The following is a 22,180-nucleotide window of genomic DNA, read 5'->3' on the forward strand; positions in this document are numbered from 1 at the left end:
TCTGGGTTAAAGGTGTTATTTGGTTGGCACCAGTATCGATTGTATTAAGAATCATGCAGTCTACCCATTATTTTGACGATGGGTCAAGTAATAAGAGTTTTTAAAACATGTAAAAAATGTATTTAAATGCACAGTAATAAGCTGTACATAGCCTTTAAAATATTTCAAAACTACTCTTCTTCTTTGGAATAAGATAAAAAATCAATATCTTCATTAATAACACTGTGTGGCAAATAGTGTTTATAAATGGGTGGAGCCATTGGGTTCTGTGTCTTACTCTAGTAGAAACCATTGAGATTTAAAAGCATTATCATCATGCAAATTGCTATATGATCACTGCCGATTAGTTGAGAAGGTAAATTTTAATCGATTAGTTGATTAATCATAACAGCCTATTACTATATTGACAGAAAATGTCCCTACATGCTGAATACAGATCTAGGAGCTGCAGTGATGTCACACTGCTCTATGCAAAGGCATTGAGAGAGCGAGAGAGAGAGAGAACGAGGGAGAGAACGAGAAAAAGGAAGGTGTGCAGGAGGCGAGCAGAAGCTACAAAGATCTGGTCCTTTTCAAATGCCCTGAAGATGGAGAACGCATGGAATTCCTGTTGCTTTTTCATTGTGATTAAAGGGCTCCATTGGGATACGTGTTTTCTTAGGCTGAAGGCTGAATGTCACTGCTCTTGCCTTGACATATCAGAAGGAAAGTGATATGAACTGCACATGGAAAGTGATTGTTCGTTTTTTGCGCTGTGTGGCATCTTGGCATCCTTGGCGGAATCTGTAACCTTGATGTGAACACCACGCTGCAAGGGGCTTTCCCAGCCTCGCTGTCTCGCAACTCTGTCACCATTTAGGTGAACTGAACTCTCGCAGCCTTGGAGGCATGACTGTGCCAAACGAGAATGACAGCTGGGGCAGTTTTTCACAGATTCTGGTCACGGTCTGTGAGCGTGCGAGTAATGGGGACTGAGCGATCAATGGAGACTGTAAGGCAGAAGGTATTCAGTGTCGTGTGTGCCTGTGCATTATGACCTTTTCTGTTTCTAATGACATTGCGGTGTGTCTGGTATGTGATGCATGTATATGTGTGTTCTAGACACCTAGACAACTTTTTTGTGAAGGAAGCCAATGGAAACCAGTATAGCATCTCTTGAAACTTGTCAGCAAACTGACTTCCCCATTACTTAGTATTAGAAACTACATCATTTTTCATTTACTTGAATGAGGGAGGATTTTCACTGTAAATGATGCAAGGAAGTTAAGCTGGTGTAAACTGTTGATGCATTACTGTCTCTCTCAGAGATGTGTGGAAAAAAGAAATTTATTACTATCTGAGCATTAAACTTGTCATCAGGTGATCGAGTTTGGTCTACAGCTTTGCCACTGTCATCTGGATCCTGTAGTCCAAGAAGGCATAATTGGCCTCATGCTCTCTGGGTGGGTCAGGTGGCTCTCCTTCTCCCCTCATCTTTCAAATGATAGCCAAAGTGGGCGTCCGTTAGCTGATGTAACAGAACTGGAACCGAACTATAACTTCTCCTCTAATCAAGCTGTCCAATGACATTGTGTTAATGGCAGTTCGAATGGTAGTGGTGGCGCTTCATGCATCGCAGAGGAATCATGTGCTAGCCTTCACCCTCATAGCTTGGTAGCATCGTATGATAGGGGAGGACCTAGCTGTTGAGTGGAACTGGATATACCTTAATTGGGGAGCTGGCAGTGACCCACTGAGAAGGCCTGAGACCAGTGTTTCTTTTCTTTAACGTTTACTCAGTCAAATCTTATTCAATTGGGGGCTGAACGATTTGCAAAATATCTAATTGCGATTTTTCCTACTTAAAATGTGATTGTTTTCCATAAATTTAGGTCCGTGCCTTTTTTTGCCAAGATTTCCAACATTTTCTGCCTTGTTGAGGTTGTGATGTCACAGCACACAGCTGTTTGGTTGCGCCTGATCGGTCTAACTCATCTACAAACAGCTCACAAGCTCTGTGTTATTAGGTTAAACCTCCCTACTTAAAACTTGTGGATTATAATAAAACCTGCAGCTCTTGTGTTGTGAAAAGTGCACTCTTTTAAATTGTGATTTCAATGCAAAAATGATTCTTTCAGTTGTAATTCAGTTAAACAACTAATTGAACCTTTTGCCTTCTTCCTCTGTTATTCAAAGCTTTCCCTGTGCTATGATGGTGATGTGCATCGAAACAAATGAAATCATAATGCTGCCTATGCCTCCTGTGGTGTATTGCCAACTGTGGAAATGATTGTGTGCATTATAAGAACATTTATAGAGCATTTTTTGACTTTTAAGCCTAATTGATGTCATCATTGACTAATTGTTGCAGCCCTTCTTCTAAGAAGCAACTTTTGCAATAAAATTTAAGAATGTTTAGTGACCTCATTGAGCTTCGACATTGCTGATGTTATGCGTCATACATCTTTCTTGGATATGTATGGGGAAAAAACAGAAGTTTGATCTCAGCTTCTTGGTTACCCACTGACTAATTGCAGTTTTGGTGGAGTCTCTTATGATATTGTGATGTGTGTTTACAGGAGCCTAGCAACAAGCGGGTGAAACCTCTGTCTCGGGTCACGTCTCTGGCTAACCTCATCCCTCCGGTCAAGGCCGCACCACTGAAGCGTATTGGACAGACACTGCAGGTACGACACTAATCATTTTATCTTCACATTACCTATGGTCTGTGAAGTGTACACCCCTGTCCCTATATCACCTTTGCTTTTACATAATGCTGGAGGCCATTACTTTAATTGTTTTCCTGGTATTGGAGTCATTAGGGTCAGTTTGATTATTACGAAGCCTTACTGCTCAGGTTGCTGGGGATTTATGTTGACTTGCTTTACAAAGCTGTGGAACCTAATGTACAGTACCAGTCAAAATCTTTGACGATAGAAGGGTCTTTTGGTTTCATGTTCCATATTTTAGAGTAATAATAAGCCCACAAAGCCATGAAATAAATCATGTGGAATTAGGCAGTAACCAAAAAAGGTGATCAACAAGTCTTCTGCTTTAGATTCTTTAGCTACTCCTCTTTGCCTTGATGCAGGTTGGCATTCCCTGAAGCAGCATCATGAGGAGCCACTTGGGGAACATTTCTAACAGGCTTGAAGTCCTGCATATACTTAGACTTTCTGTTTGTCTTGAAGCACAATTCATGCATTTAAACATGTGACTTTCAGATGATTAAAAACATATTTAGTGATTTGGCCAAACTTTTCACTAGTACTGTGTGAAAAGCAAGTGTCGTTGTTGTGAAATATCTCTCTGGCCTATGTCTTTTTTGGAAATTGGACTTTTTAAAAGAATGAGATTATGCATTATTTAAAGGCTCTCTGTGACTTTCTGGTGAGACATGAGTTATGTTTCTGCTGGAGCCCTTGGGCCAGACTTGTGATAGCAGCTGTTGCTGTGTGAGCGAGTGGGGGCTGGGGATCAGGTAGGCATGTCCCAGCCCATCTGGCTCAGAAAGAGGGGAGCTTGAACAAGAAAAAGAAAGAAAGGACAGAGCTGGAAATGTGTGGAGCTGGGAAAAACAGGCCCAAGGCCCGGGGCAGGAAATGAGACAGCCTGAGGTTGGCTTAGCACGTCTGGAGGCCATTCTGGGGCCGCCGGCCAGCGGGTAGCTCTATGTGCTGAGTGTGACTGGAGCGCAGAGTACAGGCTAATGATTCATCGCCCAGCTCGCAGGCTTTCCCTGTTTTCACTCTGTCTGGTTCTCACCGGCTTCTCACTCGTGCCATTGTTCTGCGAGGCAAAAGGAAGCACGCACTGCTTTTTGATAGGCGTTTATAAAGCGATAATTTGACTAAAAAATCTAATTTACACAGTTTTCCTCCTTACTCCCAAATGCAGTCAGTCAGCCAAGACATGTTTGATGTCTGAAGTTTGCTTCTTTAGTTTTGCACTGTAGCTAACAAGTAATGGATGCTTATACTCCGCCGATGTGCATGGTGCCCTAATCACACAGTTGCCTTAAACCACACTAAGTTGTTAAGAAATCTCGAATAGACTTACTTATGCTGTTTCTGACACTGTATGACATACTGTTATCTATTAATATGGATAGAAGTATGTTGCATTGCTAAAAAAACAGTAGAAGCAGACAGAAATTCTTTGTTCTTTTCAACATCCATCTTTTTGTTGACTTTTATGGATAGCAGTATGTCATAAAGCATTAGAAATCACATAAGCAGGTTTGTTAACATAATCTACATGAATAGAACCATGTGTGTAATGATATAGGCAGTTTGTAGGATGCTAATTGGTTGGATAAAAGCCTGTATTAGCTGCATTATCCTTGTAGCTCAGGTGCAAAACTAAAGAAGCAACCATCATACATGTCTTGGCTTATCAACTGTATTTGGGGAAAATTTCTTTTTTTGCCAAATTATCACTTTAAAACTAAACCAGAGATACTTCGTATCAAGACATTGATGGTAATCTATCTATTAAAGTCTTGCTTGAGGCACCCAGTAAGGACCCTTAAGCCTTCTATAGTCTTTCACATCTTGCATAAACATTCTGTGGTAGCGTGTGGTGCTCTAGACTGGCCGCCCTGAGTGCAGCCTCTACAACCTCAACACATTCTGCTAACACAACAGGTTTTTGACACAGCGCTGCGATTTGCCCTGGCTGCAGTTCACGCTGGATCGATCACTCTGTTTCCAAAACATCAGCCCATGCTCTTACTAATCTGACCTAAATGCCTTATGTCTTTTGATGGTTTGCATTATCACAGTTGAATAGACAGTCATCCCTCACAGTTACATTAGATGCAGTGATGCTAATCATTGTTGATTCTCCTTTGACCATAGTTTTTCCACATTTCTCTTTTCATGAGCACTGAACAGCATCCTACATTAGGCATCTGTGTCCATCAATGAAATCATTCAGCGCAATTCTCAGTACATTGTTTGAAAATGAAAGCATGAAAATGAAAGTACAGCCATGCATACAGTTGAAACCAGTCTTTTGAGGTTCCTGTCCTTGGATAATAGCTGTGTAAAAAGGCATCAGTGCATTATGATGCATCAGTTTGATGGTGCTGATTCAACTGCATCCATTTGGGAATGTTAAAATCAATTATAGTTAAATATGCACCCATTTTTTCCCAAAAATATAACTCTTAGGCTATTCTAATCATGGTGAGATTTCATGAAACACACAACAGAACAGGATATACACACCAAATTGCTAAGTTTTCATGTTTTTTTTTCTACAGCGCTCTATCAGTTTCCGCAGCGAAAGCAGGGCTGAGATTGTTCCTCCTCGGCCATGGGGTAGGCAGGCGCCGCCCTCCATCACCAAGCGCCGAGACAGCAAGCTCTGGAGTGAAACATTCGATGTTGGCCTGGGCCAGATGCTGTCCTCCAAAGAGATTAAAAGGCAGGAGGTAAGAGGGCAGAGTTACATACAAAATATCTGCTTCCTATGTCGGGTTTACAGCGGTCCGTTTTGACGCAGTCTGATTGGTGGAAAAGCATTCTGTCTCTTTTGACCACAGTATGCCTCTGATCACGGGTTGCTAAGTAACAACACTGGTCACTTCACTTTTTACTCGTTTTTGGTGGAGGACTTTAGCAGTATTAAAAAACAGGTTGTCCATTATTTGACCAGAAAATAACTGCAAGACCAATAAATTTAAAATTTAAATTTAAATTTTTAATTTACCAGTCTTGCAGAGCGTCCTTCATGCTGTTCTGCATGTGAAGATAAGACTGACCCCTGGACTGCCTCTGTTTAATGGAGGATGTAGTTGCTCTCAAGTTCAGATTTAGTAACATTAGCCTGCTCTACAAATGCCGACACATTTAGTGCAAGTAAAGCTTCTGTTACTTCAAAGGTTTTGTTTAAATGTAGGCAGCAGCTTGGATAAACTAGTACACTTTATGGTAAGTTAAAAAAGTTAATCTAATAATTTACAAGTAGCATCACATATCTCTACTGATCTGACGGTCAATAAATATATCGTCCACAGTGATAAGACACAAAAACGTGGTTTTGTTTAGTTTAGTTGTTTTGAGCAGTGACGCTCTGAAAGAAAAAGGTTTAAATACATTCAAGTCTTTAAGAATTTAAGTCTGCAAAAGCCTTGAGGTTTTTATTTTAGGCTGTTGGGCAATATGTTAGAACACAGTGTATGCTTTGAGCATCATTACCACCATTACAAACGCTGTTAGAAACATATATTTAAAACAGTATTTAGGGCTTCTTTGCTTTGCTGTTTTCCTTTACTTTGCAAAACTGTTGTATAATAGAACGCTCAGTGTTGTGTGCTATTACGAATGACATCATTGTGGTAACAATCCCTTGCCTTCTGCTTTTGCCTGTGGCCACAAGGCATAATATGTATTTGAGACACTGGTGTTTACAGCGGTGTGTTATTTTACAGCTGCTTAAACATAAGGAAATCCGTCTTTCATGTTATACTAAACCGCTACTTCATTTTGTCCAAATACATCTTACATAAGACGCCCTGCAGGAGTGAAGACACTGGATTAATTCTGCTACTTTTGAACGTTAGTGAGTGGCAGGGTGTTCTGCTACGCTGCATGAGTCGACAAATTGTCTCTGAGCTCCCTTTGGGGGCAGTGGAGCTGATTACTTATCTTCAGTGGTCAATGATGCTGTTATTGCTACATTTGATTCAGTGCTGGGAAAGGCATTATTTCACAATAGTGTGCTCATTAGCTACAGGGTTAAAACAAAAACATGGTGGTCATCACTTCTTGATGTAAAGTTTTTGACATATTAGAGACAAAACATATCCTTGTGTCTTGAATCACATCGCAGTGTGTCGTATTGCATCGTATCGCTGTGTCGTGACTAGGATGTTAAGCTGTGGCTGGAGCATTAGATCCGGACATTATAAAGCACAGATTTTCAAATATTGTATTTTATAATGAACTTTAATGGGCAATATTAACATATTACACATTTTCAGCTGCTCCTTGTTTTGCTGTGATGAAAATGTATCTAACTGAGACACTAGTTTATAAAGTTTTATGCGAAATTGTAAATGAGTGGAAAGGGAAAAAGTATTATTATAAGTTGTATATTTGGTCTTTTTGAGCCAGACCCATTTATATAAATTTCCAATATAGTTGTCTTGGATTAAAGGCTTAAAGTGGTTTTATGACTTCCTTATTTCTTTTTCCATCAGAATATTTTTGAATGGCTTTGCATAGTTTGTAATTGTTGGTAGATTAATCAATAACTAATATAATCAATGGTGATGGCCCTACTTTTGAACTTTCAATGCCCTGTTAAAAAGTTCCTCTGAGGTTTCATGGAAATTGACCAGTTGGCAGTGTCACCTATTTAACTGTGCTCTGAGAGAATGGCTCAGACAAAAGTCTCCAAACTCTAGTCAAAGCAAACCTAGTGTATTTGGAGTAGTGAAACACACACAAGCCCCACAGTAAACCTCAGGCAGACACTGAGTTCCAGTTCACTAATCCCCATACAAATTATGCCCTGTGAGTTCACATGGAAAGCACACATTTGGCTGAAATGGAGCTGTTATTGGAGTGTGGGAGTGGAGGCTGATGAAGGTTTCTCCTCAGTGCTCCCTTGTATTCCCTTCACTTAACTATGCAGTTGTAAGTGTCCAAGCACTAGCCACTGATTTTTCGCTAGTAAAATTTAGTGAGCCCTTACTGTTCCCAATTGAGTCTCTCTACGTCTCTGTGGCCACACCAACTTCAAAGGAGTTGGGATATGGTGTGGATAACATGGAGCAGCTGTCTATAGGGAAATATTAAGCTTTTTGGAGGTCAAGAAGGAGGGTCCTGTAGGGTTTTTCCCTGCACACTGAAACAGCAGGACTAAGCTGAACAGCAGCTTAAAGAGAATAGTAGTCAAACTGAAGGTTGACTACTGTCTGTTCTCACTATGCATGGAAGTGCTGCCTTGCATATAGGAGCCAAGACATTTTTATTTTTTTGGAAACTTGAAAAATACCTGGAATAAGACCTGGTTACAGTAACATACATTAAAGTTGAGAACATTTTTATCGTCTGAGATTTAAACTTTTAACTGAACTAAATATTTATGTACCTTATTTAGAAGTTTAAAAATTAAGCTTGCTATGTTTTTAACTATTCTTCACTTTACAAAAAAGTAGACTTTCACAAATCAGTCAGTGTTACTGTTTAAAATATGTCTCTGGCTGCCTAACAAGCTTTGGCTCCTTTTCAAATTGTATTAACCATCTTGCCTTCTCTCTCTTTTTTATAGGCCATCTTTGAGCTGTCTCAGGGCGAGCAGGACCTGATTGAGGACCTCAAGCTGGCTAAGAAGGTTAGCTCTGCTTTTCCAATTAGTGGCCTTTTCCTCCTCACTTCATGTGCTGTGTAAACACAGAGTTATACCCCCCCACTGTGGAAAGCCCGGCTCCGATTACCCTCCGCTCATGAAATCGCACACTTCACGGCGGTTTTGGGGGCTGGGCAGCACATGAAGGGCGCTCACAGACACGTTTATGTCTGCCTGTAATACATAGCCTTCTTAAGCGTATACGGTCATCACTGTTTCGTTCTGTTTGTAATCACACAAGTACTATCCAAACAGAAATTACTACTGTATCCAACATGGCAATAGACTTTCATATTTTATTGTGTCTGGGTGAAGTTCAAGCTAGCAAAAGGCTGTAAAACAAATGAAGTACCTTTTCTTTAGTTTTACTTGTTCTATTTATCTTAAGGCCAAGCTGACCCTTAGTTCAAGATGTTTTTTGGGTCATATTCTTTTGGGTTACAAAATTCCGCCCTGGCTTGAACAGCTCCAGAGTGCTTTCCAAAGTGTTGGAGTCGGGGTTGAAGTCTGGCTTACGTTTGTGTGATGTAACTGCAGGCCTACCATGACCCCATGCTGAAGCTGTCCATAATGACGGAGCATGAGCTCAATCAGATATTCGGCACCCTGGACTCTCTCATCCCGCTGCATGAAGGTGAGAATTTCCCTTCCTACCAGCTACAGCTTAATAAACTTATGAGAGTAGTATATTAAACATATCACACTGTGCTGTGCTGTTACACATTTTGTGCTACTTTTCACAACCAGTTTGTTTGCTTGCTTGACACAGGCAGAATGTTCAGATTTTTCTGAAGAAAGATATGATTTATTTACACAATCTGTGTCTGAGATAATATGCTGTGTTCTTGTAGCCTGACTCTAAATGTCCTAAGATACCGATAACACAAAAAGTGCTGTTAAAACATGCAGTTAGACTTTCATTATTACTGCAGTTCAAATTATTTCAAGCAGCTAAATCAATGTTCTAGTGGAACGGATACACTTCCATGTTAGTCAGTATTTTAGTCCACGCCGGCTGCACTAGATCCTTGCCTCCAACCCACTGTACACTGTTTCAGGAGAAAGAAAGGGGGGAAAACAGAGCTGATTTTTCACCTGAAGTGCTCCCATACATATGATTCCTGAGGCACCTCTGCTTTTTTAGCTTCTATGTCCATTTGGAAAGCGGTGCAGTTTGTTGTGCTATGAGGCGAAGTGATGTGGATACCTGGCAGGATATTGACTAATCCAGCTAGAATTTATTTATTTTTAACATTTTATATATATCATCACTGTCCAAACAAAAACAAGTATATCCAAAATGGTAACTGTACAGGAGAAGGCAAAAACACCCTTAACTTTTAATGTAAGTTAATGTAAAGAGATTTTATTCTAAGTGGTTTCGGGGCAATTTTATTGGTCCATTCATCATGGAATTTATATGTCTAATCTGACATCTCTTGTTTATTCAAAATATTGTACTTTAGGCTACAATTCTTGTGGTTTTTTTTTTTATTAAAAAAAAGCCTCCAAATCTCTTAAAACAGATGTGTACACATTCTGTCTCTTAAAATGGACATAGAGTACATAAAAAATGGTAATGGTAATGTTGTTAACACATCACTTTTTAGAGTGTAGAGAAATTAATACCAGCAGAACCAATGAATACTCAAGTATTCAACTTATTCAGGCCAACCCATCAAACTAATGTTATAAAAGTGTGTCATATATTTTTTTGCTACATGTCCAGCTCCTTTTACTCAAATCTATTCCGAGAGGGGGGAAAAGCAGACCTCTGAACCATATAGAAGGGCAAATTCCAACACCTTTCTCTTTCATGTACACATTGATCCATTTAAACTGTCTTTGTCTCTCCGTAGACCTGCTCAGTCGACTCCGAGAGGCCAGGAAACCAGATGGGTCTACAGATCATGTGGGCCACATTTTAGTGGACTGGGTAAGACACATGCTTGATATGCTTTAAAGGAATAGTTGGTGTCTGTTTTTTGCCCTTCGCTCTACTGTTATCTATTAAAATGGTCAAAACTTTGTAGCGGAAAGGAGAGCAGTAGCAGCCATCTTCATGTACATTTGTCCATTTTTATAGACAACAGTGTGTCATACATTGTCAGAAACCACATAAGCAAGTCTACTTGAGATGACTTAACAACATAGTTTGCTTATAAGCTCCTGCTGCTTGTTTGCTACCTTAGCCTTGTGCCTCAAAACATTTAAAAAACAAACATGTAAAGGAAAAGTTGTGTACATTTTGAATTTACACCAGACTGTTCCCTTAAAAAGTGGGGAGTCTCACTAAAACTTTCACAAACAGACACAAACTCCTGTCATCTCCCTGTCTGCTGACCACCCACACTTTTAAAAAAGCCTGCAGTTGCACTTGGTACAGGCAGTATCGTGGTTATAGTAAGGAGTTATTTGGCTTGGTGTTTATGTGGAGGAGTGGAAACATCTCCAAGCGGTGAGTGTGGGGGAGGATAGAAGTGGGGATTTTTTAGCACTTTTTTATGCAGCCTTATCAAGACATCATTAGGAACTTGGAGTACGAATCAACGGTGTACAATGTACAATGTCCATGTAAAAGCATTGACACCCTGCCAGAAGATTCATGTAAGTTTACATATCATCCAGGATGTCCAAGCAATATAATCCTCTGATGTCCTTTTAACTAGTAACCTAAAAAGTTGCTGATAACAGCTATTTCAAACAAGCCCTGCTCTCTCTGTGGGGTTAAAAGGATGAGAGCCAGGGGGTGGTCTCTGCTTTCAGAGCGCCACTCTATTAATCTCACTTGACAGCTCTGTCCTGTCGAATGTTCCTGTTCAGGGCACCGCGAGGCGGAGGTGATAGGGGTCTGTTTGCATTTGTGTGTGCTGCGGGACAAACCTATTGGCTTTTTCTCTTCGCTCTGCTGTGCTGGTTGTGGACATTAAACAACAAGCTTGTCGCTTTCATGCTTCGTTTTTTTTTTTAGTCTAGAAGATGCTAGGCAGATCAGCAGTGTCTAGCTGGCAAAGTTTCTCAGACCGTTCAATGATGCGGTGAAGCACTTTTTATTCTCAAAGCAATCCATTAAAGAAATAAATGAAATAGCATTAAAACAAGGCAGGAGCAGATTAATTTGATCAAGGCTTATTTCAGACATTGTCATTCTGCTTACATTCAACTTTTCCATAACTCTTAATTTAACTCATTCTAACTCTAACCCCAGTCCTAAACCCTGAATATTGGCTCTAATTTTAATTCTACCCCTTTTGCTGCTGTTAACTGAGTTTGTCTAGATAGTTTGTCAACACTTGAAGTTAAGTAGGTTTGTAGATAAGCTATAGGGGGTCATGGAAATAAAATGGGACTGATAGAAATAAATGTGTGACTGCTTTGGAAAGGTACAAAGAGCTTCCAGCTAATGTTTCTGCTGTTTTAAGAAATGAAAATAGATTCCACCATTTTTATCCCATTTTTGCATAATTAAATGGTTCAGATGTAAACAAAGTCATTCACAGTAGTTTGAAAAACGATGGTCAGCTCTAGAGAAACGAACCAAGTCAGAATTGTTCAGAGTGGTGGTGATAGGAACCAGACGTCCGAAGAGTTTAATGCGCTCAAAAGCTACACCACAAAACAATATTGTGTGAAATGGGTGCGAACACATTTCTGAGACATTGTTTTAAAGACAAGTTTTTAGCCTAAAATACATGTTGAAAATTTGCAGTGCTGCAAGTTAATACAATTCTTAAAGAAAACCTATCTTTCTTATTTTGATTTACCACCATTTTACCATCATCTACATTACATGTAAACATTCAGAAGACATATGTAGGTTCACTGGTGGTTTTAGATTGTAAATGGAACGGCTGGATTTATGTTGTAAACTGCACGACAAATTAGTGGAATTCCCTATCAAACAACAAGGACCCATATTCAGGACCACAGTTCAGTTCCTTAGTTTTCTAGCTACATAACCTGCGTATTACTTTCACTATAGTTACAGAATTATTTATAGTAAGTGCCAAATAATAGGTTTTAAGTATAGTAACTAAACAATAAACCTGCAGTTTAGGTGGTTAAAGTATTCCTCATCTGGATGACATGTCAGGATATGAGTTAGGCTGAAAGTGGTTGAATTTATCCATGTCAGTGACCAGTCCATTTCTGTACCACTGACATTTTTCTTTCCCTGGTAAAGATGCTATACATGTGGTAGGCAAAGAAATTCACAAAGCCAAAGGGTCACGCGCAAAACCCCTCTGAGGGCAAAGAACAACATCACCTCAGATGCTGGAGAGCCACAACTCTCACTCAGACACACACAGTTCTTTTATGAGGTGGTGTGTGAACTTCTTTTAGAAGAGAGGTCACTGAAAAGAGAGTACAGCAACCCTAAGCTATCTGACCCTTTGGCCCCTGGTGGGGGCCCGAGTTGTGTTCGGTCCAGTGAACGTGGCCTGCCGGCCCGCAGATTTTTCTGATGCCTGTGGACTAAAAGAAGCAGATGTGTGCCACCAGATTCAGAATGAGGAAGTTAAACCTCAAGACATGCCTTAAAAACAATCGTTTGGTGACAAATCAGCCAATATATGAAGTTTACTCCTTCAGTTTAGTACTGGATCCACAAGGCTAATGTACCTAACAAGTAATGGAAGCTTATACCCCAATAATTAGCATTGTGCATCATGCAACTTTCCTCAGACTCTGTTTCTAAAACAGATTTACTTGTGTTTTATATACAATTGACAAATTACGCAAAAAAAGTATTGCACAGTGCTTAACTAGAAACAGTAATAGTAGGCATCCAAATGTTTATATTGAGGTATATTGAAACATTGCAGTGAGATTTCCCTTCTCATCTTTAGTGTAGAGCCTGTAGATAGTCACGTTCCGCAGGCCTTTTCCGGTTCTCAGCCTTTTTGGATTAAACCTTACAGAGGATGCGATTTATCGCCGTGTCCATTTATTCGGCTAGTTGTTATTGAAGAAGGGATGGTGCTGTCCTGCACGTCTTTTCCTGTTTACGCTAAAGGCACCATGAAGGAACAATGCCGGCCAGAAGAGGACAGTGGGTGCTCATCAGACTGTTTATTTCAGACCTCGTCCATCCTAAATGAGTTTCTTCCATGGAACCTTTGCTCTGTGCAAATCCATCAAGTGCAGATTGCATAACCATATAAACATGTCTGAATGCTGCTGCACTTCGTAAAAAAACTGGAGAACGGTCTGAAGAAAGAGAGACTTCTCCAGCTTGTTTTGATAGGATTTTAGAAGCAGAATGTTCAACCCAACAAAAAAAATCTGTTCAGTTTCTCAAAAATTCACAGTTAAGGCACATTTCTGACATTTATGATATGCGATCCCTTGTCATTCAAATAGGTATTTGATTATATTGTAATCTGAGTAAGTCTAACCTGGGTTTTGCCCAGGTTGGATGAATCAATTCCTACATACTCGCATACCTCAAAATAACTAATAAAAGAACTAAAACATGGAAAACAGTTCTTGTTTTTGAACCATGTAAAAAATGTAATTCTTCACTCTGTAAATCATTTAATACACTCTTGGAAGATGGCCCCTTCTTCCAGGGAGAACATCCATCACTCATACTGATGAATACCATTTTTGACAGCCTCCTCCTTCTCTCTTTACCTGCTCTAGGAATGTACAGCTGTTCCCATAACACTGACAGATTTGAAGTCAGCTGAAAGAATTCTTTGAGTGCTGGTCTCTGGTTATTACCTGCTTACACTGGCTTGTAGCATTTTTCAGAGTTCTGTAAGAGACAGGCCTGGGCTTATAGAACAGAGCAAATTTGTGAGTGCTGTCAGCCTCAAGCTTAGCCAGAGGGCAGTTGCACATGTTTTGGGCTTTCTGGTGAAAGGGCTTTGTATCTTTTAAAGGGATGGACCAGCAATTTTCAACCTAATCTCTGTCTGTCGTATGTGCAGCACACGGTTCATTGCCACAGACAATAATTTTTGACACATTTCCCTATATTTAGTAAAAGACCAAAAAAAAATGTTGACTCAATGCATATGTAATTGAAACAACTGCTCATTGGCTTCTGCTTAGTCTTTTACTAAGTACGGGGAAATTCAATTAAATTATTGTCTGTGTTGACTGACTATATGCTACAGACGCAGCCGATAGAGACTTCAATATTCTGTAATTACTTACTCTAAATTATGGCACTCTTGCTGCTAAAAATTACACTGTGTGAACAAGTAAAACTTGATGGCTAAAAAGAAGCGATATAAATTGCATTAGGAGTTGGCTAAACTTGATTAAAATCAGAATTCAAATATGAAATAAGTTACACATGAACATTCCTGGTCGGTCCAATTAGGAAGTGTCTTTTAAAGCCATTTTTGACTATTAATATGTGTTTGTTGCTCATTCTGCTCTCCTTTGTTTGCAGCTGCCCTGTTTGGACTCTTACAATAGCTACTGCAGTAACCAGGTGGCAGCCAAAGCCTTGCTGGACCATAAGAAGCAGGATCATAGAGTGCACGACTTCTTGCAGCGCTGCCTGGAGTCGCCCTTCAGCCGCAAGTTAGACCTGTGGAACTTTCTCGACATCCCGCGCAGCCGGCTGGTCAAGTACCCACTTCTGCTACGGGAGATCCTCAAACACACGCCCAACGACCACCCGGACCGCCAACATCTGGACGAGGCAGTGAGTGCAACCACAGCAGTAGTGACTGTGTTCACTATTGCGACAGTTCTAATATCCTAGACGTGTATTGTTTTGTGAATTGGACAATATACAGTGATACATTCTGGAGAACCCCTTAAACACTGAGCTTATTACTCAGTTATCAATCTTGATGTGTTATTTAGCAACTTATATGGTTTGTTCAGTAATCACTGTGAAACTGTTATGCAAGTTATGTAGAAGGGCCTTACCAGTCGTTAAGCAAGTAATATTGACACGCATTTATCTGTATCGTCAAAAGTGGATATTTATAAGCTGCTTGTTTTCATGTTAATGAACATGCGGCTCTAACAAGAGAAGTTGGGCCTTATGTAGTTCTGAGAGTGAAGATCTGAATTCTGGACCTACATACAGACCTATAGAATTTTCAATATGTTCGGTTAGCAGTAAAAATGATTTGTGTTGTGTTTAATTCTTTTAAAGCTTACCCAAGTTGTTCTCCCTCTCAGATCAACATGATCCAGAGCATTGTGGCTGAGATTAACACTCAGACAGGCGAGTCAGAATGCCGCTACTATAAAGAGCGCCTGCTCTACCTGGAAGAGAGCCAGAGGGACATGCTGATCGACAGCTCGCGCATTCTCAGCTGCCACGGAGAGCTGAAGAACAACAGAGGAGCTGTGAGTATTTTACACACATACACACATTCACACAAAGATTTGTACAGTGTCACAACATGGGGACATTTAGCTGCTCGTTGGTTTATCTGTAGGTCTCCCATGATCACTGTCCAGCACAGTCATCCGAGGTGCTGAAGTGTCACTTTAAATTCAGTTTGAAAGCTGTATTTGAATGAGATATAAAGGGCGTGAGCAGCTGGGGTTCAGTGTGCACTACTACAGATGTTTTGGAGAGTCCAGCTAGGAATATGTGCTAATGGCATAAATAAATGAGTAGCATTAATAATTTAGTGCAGTACCTTTAACAGCCTTATTAATGATACTATACCTATACTGATAGATCGCATGTCACTGTCCAAAAAAAGCAGTGTTCAATTTTTCTACTTCTATACCACTTGAATTGAAATTTCTCGATGAATGGAACAATAGAAAAGTGACAAAAGTACTTGGAGTAATATCTCATTATATTAACGTTTTGCCTTCTCCAGTAATGTTACCATTTTTGTATATACATGGTGTTTTTTTGATAATATATATGAACGTACACAAAACTTTGGACGCTCCTGGTCAAATTATTAACTGAGAACCAGAGTCCAGCACAATTTCCCTGCTCTAGTGCACTAATTAAACCTGGTAATTAATTAATGAGTCAAGTCAGGCGTGCTTGAGCAGGAAAATTACCCAACTGTGCAGCAATCCTTCCAGGCCAGAGTTCCTCCACCCCTGTGAACACATCCTCTACAGAGAACACACTGCTGCACATTTTAATGCATAAATACTGCTTATTTCCTGAATGTATCATATTGGAAAAAAAAATAAAACATAAAATGTAGCTTTTACAAAAGTTATGACTCATTTTATATTTTAGGTGTTATTTTTTGCCAATATTTTAAAATAGAATTTAAAATAATTTTTCAAATAGAAACTGAAAAATAGAAACTGTGTGCCTATATATGACATGGTTCCCTGCAGAGGACGTGTTAACTTGTTTTAACTTAGAATATCAACTAAACATGCCATTCGATTGGGGATTCCATTGCATGAGACTGTATATGTAACTCTTGTTATGACATAAGTCTTCATTAAGTCTAACTCTAAACCTAAACCCAAGCTTAGCCTTAGTAACCAGAAAGAAATGGTTTACTTTACATATTTAGGGCCATTTTGCTGCTTGACCTGTTTCTCTTCTGACTTTTCTACAATTGAAGGAAATATGCTTTTGTGTCAGTGTATCAATGTATGTGTCATTGCATGTTTCAATGTATTTTTGTCCTAAAAATGTACAAAAATGCCCCCAACCCACCAAAACAGTAGCCCTGCTTACTATTACAAGTGTGAAACGATAGAGAATGCAGAAAGAGAGGTTTTCAGGAAAGGTGCGACCTATAACCACTGTCACAGATTAAGAATAAGAGCCCTATAGCTCAAAGCCGAGACGCATTCCTCCAAATCCCTGGACGTGGCCTTTGCTCTTACAACATTACATAAAGAGCTGTGAGGCTGACCAGAGGTGAGGCGCAAACAGCACTTGAGGGCAAAGCTATAAAGTTACATCTGGGGATGAGCCTGTCTGTTCTCATCTTAGACAAAGCAGCTCTCCCTTTGAGAAATGGGACTAGTTCAGCCATTCCCCCAAGGGAGAGCTCACATTGTAAAACCTGAACAAAGAGGAATGTGACCAAAGCTTATGCTTGTCATAGGCAGATTCCCCCACATTCACCATGTAATCCAATTTCTGTTTGGAGTGTTTACACCAGCTATGCACAAACAAAAAGTACCTCTCTGAAACTGCTGTCTGTCGCTCATGTTCTACTGTTCATTTTATCCAAAGATACAAAGGATCTGATAACTTTTTCAGAGCCTTAGTTGTGCAGTTTTGCAGTCTTTTGCTATCACACTAATCACAGTTGGGCTGCACGACATGGTTAAAGACAGGCCTGCATTATTTTCACCAGAATAATTTACTTCACTCATCTTGAAAGCTGTTAATCAAGAACAGTCACAGAGCAGACAAAGCAACTTTGTCTTTCATGTTGCATGAGGGAGAACTGAAACATAACATCAGGCTTCAAACAATGAACCAGAGTGCTACATCCGGCAAAGGCAAAACAGTGGTATTTCACTTTGAACTTTGCTCAGACACAACTCATTTAAAAGTTTTGGTTTTGAGAAATGAGTGAAGGTTAAATCAGGATCTTTAGATTGAGGCCCAACTGAATCTGAGTTATCATAAACAGAAGCAAGCGGCAGTTAGAGTTCAGGAGGGCAAGTAAGGTTTGCTTTTAGCGTGTCCACTTTTTTTCACCAGCATGAGTATCAGTTTCCTTCAACTAAACACTCTCAAGCACCCACACAAGGCCGCCTCCTTTCATGGTCAAGCATCAAAGTTGCATTCTAAATTCAGTATGTTGCACAAAAGCCTATGGGATCCAAATGGGGAAAAATAGCCTGAAGTGTAATCCTCAAAATGGAAATATTGAAAGTAGACAAATCCACCTCTGGGTGCTTCGATGACAACTTGCATGTTACATAACACGCCAGCATCACATGCTTTTAGAATATTTATTGAACAGCTTTCACGGAGTGATGCAAGGCTTAATGGAATGCATTATTCTCTTGTAGAGATTAATTTAAGTAGCTGTGCTAATCCCAAAGAATGTTTGCTGGTGAGAAAATGTATGGCAGAAGCGTTTTGAATAATCTGTTTATCTTTTGTTTGCCATTTGACTCAATTCACTGCTGCTGCTATTCACATTAAGGCCATAACTGTTAAACCTTCTCCAACTAATGGGTCTTTTCAAAGTTTGTACCTCAGCCAGACACACTAAACTACCAGTAACGGAAGACTAGTGTGATATAAAATGACTTTCTCACTTTTTTTTGCCCTTTAGTAACAAACCCCTTCTCTTTTTCTCTCGCTCTTTGCAGAAGCTACACGTGTTCCTGTTCCAGGACGTGTTAGTGATTACACGGGCCATCACCCAAAATGAGCAGCTGTGGTACCAGCTCTACAGGCAGCCCATACCTCTGCGGGACCTGGAGTGGGAAGACTTGCAGGATGGAGAGATTCGCCTGGGGGGCTCCATCAGAGGAGCCTTCAGCAACACAGAGAGGAGTGAGTGTCTGATCTGTTTGGTCCTCAGAAACTCTGACATTAAGTCTTGTCCTTAGCTTAGTTTTGCTCTGGATGCTGTGATGGTTAGTAATATGCGTATATGGTTTCTGACTCTGTATGACATGCAATATTATTACAAATTGAGTAAATAGAAATTAAAGCTAAAACTGATTAGGGTTATAAGCAAATAAGACAAAGTTAAATCTAAGGCCAACTAGGATAATAAGTAATCTGCCAACCAACGAAAACAAGCAAGTCAATTAGAGATTACATACAACTTGACATGTTTTGAGGCAAGTATTGATTTAGGCACGCAGTTTGCAGGATGCTAACTGGTGAGGTATAAGCTGCAGAGCTCCAGTGCAAAACAAAAGATAGAGAAACCAGACATGTTGGCTGATCAACTGCGTTTAGTGAAAAAGGGAACATTTTGTAAATTTGACTCTTCTCAAAACTGCCACTGTAACATTTGTATAGTTCAAAGTTAGATGTCATTGCAAAAATACATTGACCCAGTGCTGCGAGATGATATACCACCAATCAGTCCTCATTTTCATTCTGTTTGCCCATTGTAATCAATGGCTCCAGTATGCTAGTAGCTGTAATTAAACATAAGTTTGAACTTTTCTCTAAAATGTTCTCCAGGATAGAGTTCAGAACCAAAGTACTGATTTACTCTATAAAGATGGCTTCTCAACTCTCCATAACATCCATCCCCATTTCTCTTTTCCACCAGCCAAAAACTTTTTCCGGGTGACGTTCCGCAGTGGCGGGCAGCTGCACTCCCACTCCTTCCAAGCCAGCGACGCCTTCAACAAGCAGCAGTGGCTCAACTGCATCCGGCAAGCTAAAGTAGCGGTGGGCTCGGAACCCCCTCGGATTCCGCGGTCTCCCTCAGGGCTTACAACGCCCTCTCAGGACAAAACAGAGGAGCGCATGGACCAAAGCGACAGCGACTCCTCAGACTGTAGCATGGACACTAGTGATGCGGGTGCCGAGGCCACAGAGCCACCCACTGACTGCCCGCTGATGGAGCACACAGACTGGATCACCACCCCTGTGGAAGTGTGAAAATCGTACTGTAACATGGACCTGTGCTATCATCTCCGCTCACCAAACAAACCTGTACAGTATTGTCATGGAGAAGCCGTGAACTTCAGTGGAAGCCAGAGCAAATAGAAGCCACACCTCTTTCTGTTCCTTGTCTCACTTACTCACTTCTTTCCTGTTGCACCTCATTTTGCATTTTCACTTTTCTTTCTCCTTTTCCATCTCCTGTGCCTTTCTATGAAACTGTGGTGTGTTCTGTGGCAGTTTAGACTGTAAAACTGTGTCGGGTTGAAAGTCTCAACAGACGAAATGGTGAAGAGGACTAAGTGTCTAAGTGTCATACTTCATAGTGTGAACTAAAGGTAGCCCTCTGTCTGACCTGATTTTTCCCCCTCTTCATCACACACTCCTCACACCAAGCAGTTTGTCTGCCAACACTCCCTGTTCCACTGCACTACTACTTGTGGCCTCTGAGAGGAAAGATTCAGATTCTATTTAAAGATGTATTATATTTATGTTCACGTAAATATGTTGAGTGTGTTATGTCTGCAGTAATCACCCAGACAAAATGACCAGCGGAATGTTTTCACTGACAATCAAGAAAGTGGTTTGGGAGTCGGGCAACTCACAGTGTTTCAGTGGCAGCGGGTTGTACAGAAGTTTCTACTGTGATTCGAAGTTCTACTCTGTGGCTAGACTGACAGACGCAAGGTGGACGAGGCCTGTGGCCTGGAGAGACTCAAGCTAAACCCATGCAGCCTTCTGATAAATGTGTTTCTATAAGCCACAGCTATGTTGTATATGTATATCTATCACCTGGCAGAGACCACCAATGAAGTATGTGCACCCTCTGTTGCTGGCTTGAAAGGACTCAAGCCAGCTGTGGCCAGTGCTGTTCCTCAGAAGGGCAGAACAGGTTTGAACACGTAATCATTAATCTGCGATAATGTATCAATGCAAATGGAGTCACATCCAACAGGCCAATTCTGTGAAGCACTTTGATTAAAGAAAGTATCCTGAGATGGAAGATAATCCATTAGACTTTCATTCTGTCTGTTGGAAGTTTTGGAAATGAAATTGAACTAGAAAAAAGAGCAAATAATGGGCACTAGGTGTTGCTTGTCACGTTGAACATCAAGACATAAGATGATTTTGTGAACATGCGTCGTTAGCCCATATAATGTGGTAGAAATGGCAGCAATTTTGCGAAAACGATGTAGCGGAGGCTCTCTCACGTGGTGTAAAAAGTCCTATTAGCCTGTGCCATGTTGCTCAGCATACAGAGTCATCTTTTACTGGGTGTTGTGAACGCGTGTTTGTGTGCGTGTGCTGAAACCAGTGTATCGCATCATGTTTTATCACTGCAACTGAAAAAAAATCCATTGCCAAAAAGTGTTTGTTTTAATCTTGTGCGAGTTTACCTTTCGGGCCTTTGCGTCATTTTGTTTCGTACTGTCACAAGGAATCGACATTGCCAGGTAATCACTATAAAAAATTATCCAAAAAACAGTATATGGTTTTATTGTTTTTCGTTTTCTTTATTTTTTCAAAGAAATGTATTGAAATTTATGCAGTAGGATGATGTTTATTTATAGCTTATTTTTCACCTGACCTAACTATTGTGTTCTCTTTTTCGGGTTGCTCATGGAAAAAGGAGGTGGTATAACTGGAGGTAAAGGAGTGAAATGGGTTTAGAGTGTTGGATCTGAGGTGATGGAGAGAATTGAAGAGTTTTCTGTCACAGAGAGCGTTCTTATAGCCATAAGGAGGGGTATACAAAAGCCACCAGATTGTGTTGGACTGTGTTAGCACGGCACGTCTATACTGATTGAAAGCTGGAAAGTGTGTAATGTTGAGAGTACAAAATAAATGATTTTAAAAACCTAATAGATTTTTCTGTTGTTTTTTTTTTTGTTTTGGTAAGCCTGTTTAAGACTAGAAAAAATAGGCTAACACTTTATTTGGAGTGGTTGTTTGTAGATTATTAATAAACTCTTAACAGAGTATCAGTAACACATCAACAACATATTAATGAAGTAGCAGTAGTGAAGCATCTGAATACAGTGAAGTAAATATCTTATAGATGTTCTGTTGATACATTACTTACATTAAGTAGATGTGTTATTAATATGTTACTTCTATTATGCAAAACCTAATCTGACCCAACCTTACACAAAACCTAACCCTAAACCTGGGCCTGAAATCCCAACCCTAACCTCAGCCTCACCCCAAAACCTAACCCTAACCCTCATATGTGTTTGACATGTTACTGGGAGTCTGTTGAGTGTTGTTTCATCTAAAAAGGACCACTGAAAATAAAGTATCACCAAAAAAGCTGTGACAGAATGTTTG

At 40.2% G+C, this 22,180-nt stretch overlaps 1 protein-coding gene across 5 annotated transcripts in view; it reads left to right on the forward strand.

Moving 5' to 3' along the window:
• Positions 1 to 21,715, forward strand: part of arhgef3 (Rho guanine nucleotide exchange factor (GEF) 3) — a 124,004-nt gene extending 102,289 nt beyond the window's left edge. For 4 of the 5 annotated variants that reach the window (XM_036559224.1, XM_036559225.1, XM_036559226.1 and 1 more), the window contains 9 exons: positions 2,559 to 2,666; positions 5,246 to 5,416; positions 8,263 to 8,325; positions 8,878 to 8,974; positions 10,200 to 10,276; positions 14,747 to 15,004; positions 15,493 to 15,663; positions 18,592 to 18,778; positions 19,515 to 19,849. In XM_036559224.1, the coding sequence (XP_036415117.1) occupies positions 2,559 to 2,666; positions 5,246 to 5,416; positions 8,263 to 8,325; positions 8,878 to 8,974; positions 10,200 to 10,276; positions 14,747 to 15,004; positions 15,493 to 15,663; positions 18,592 to 18,778; positions 19,515 to 19,849 (1,467 nt within the window). Of the gene's footprint in view, positions 1 to 2,558; positions 2,667 to 5,245; positions 5,417 to 8,262; positions 8,326 to 8,877; positions 8,975 to 10,199; positions 10,277 to 14,746; positions 15,005 to 15,492; positions 15,664 to 18,591; positions 18,779 to 19,514 lie in introns of all 5 variants that reach the window. The other variant, XM_036559223.1, reaches the window with a different exon arrangement.
• The last annotated feature ends 465 nt before the right edge of the window (positions 21,716 to 22,180 follow it).

The sequence above is a fragment of the Colossoma macropomum genome, unplaced genomic scaffold, assembly GCF_904425465.1.
Source record: "Colossoma macropomum unplaced genomic scaffold, Colossoma_macropomum, whole genome shotgun sequence".
Classification (NCBI taxonomy): Eukaryota; Metazoa; Chordata; class Actinopteri; order Characiformes; family Serrasalmidae; genus Colossoma; species Colossoma macropomum.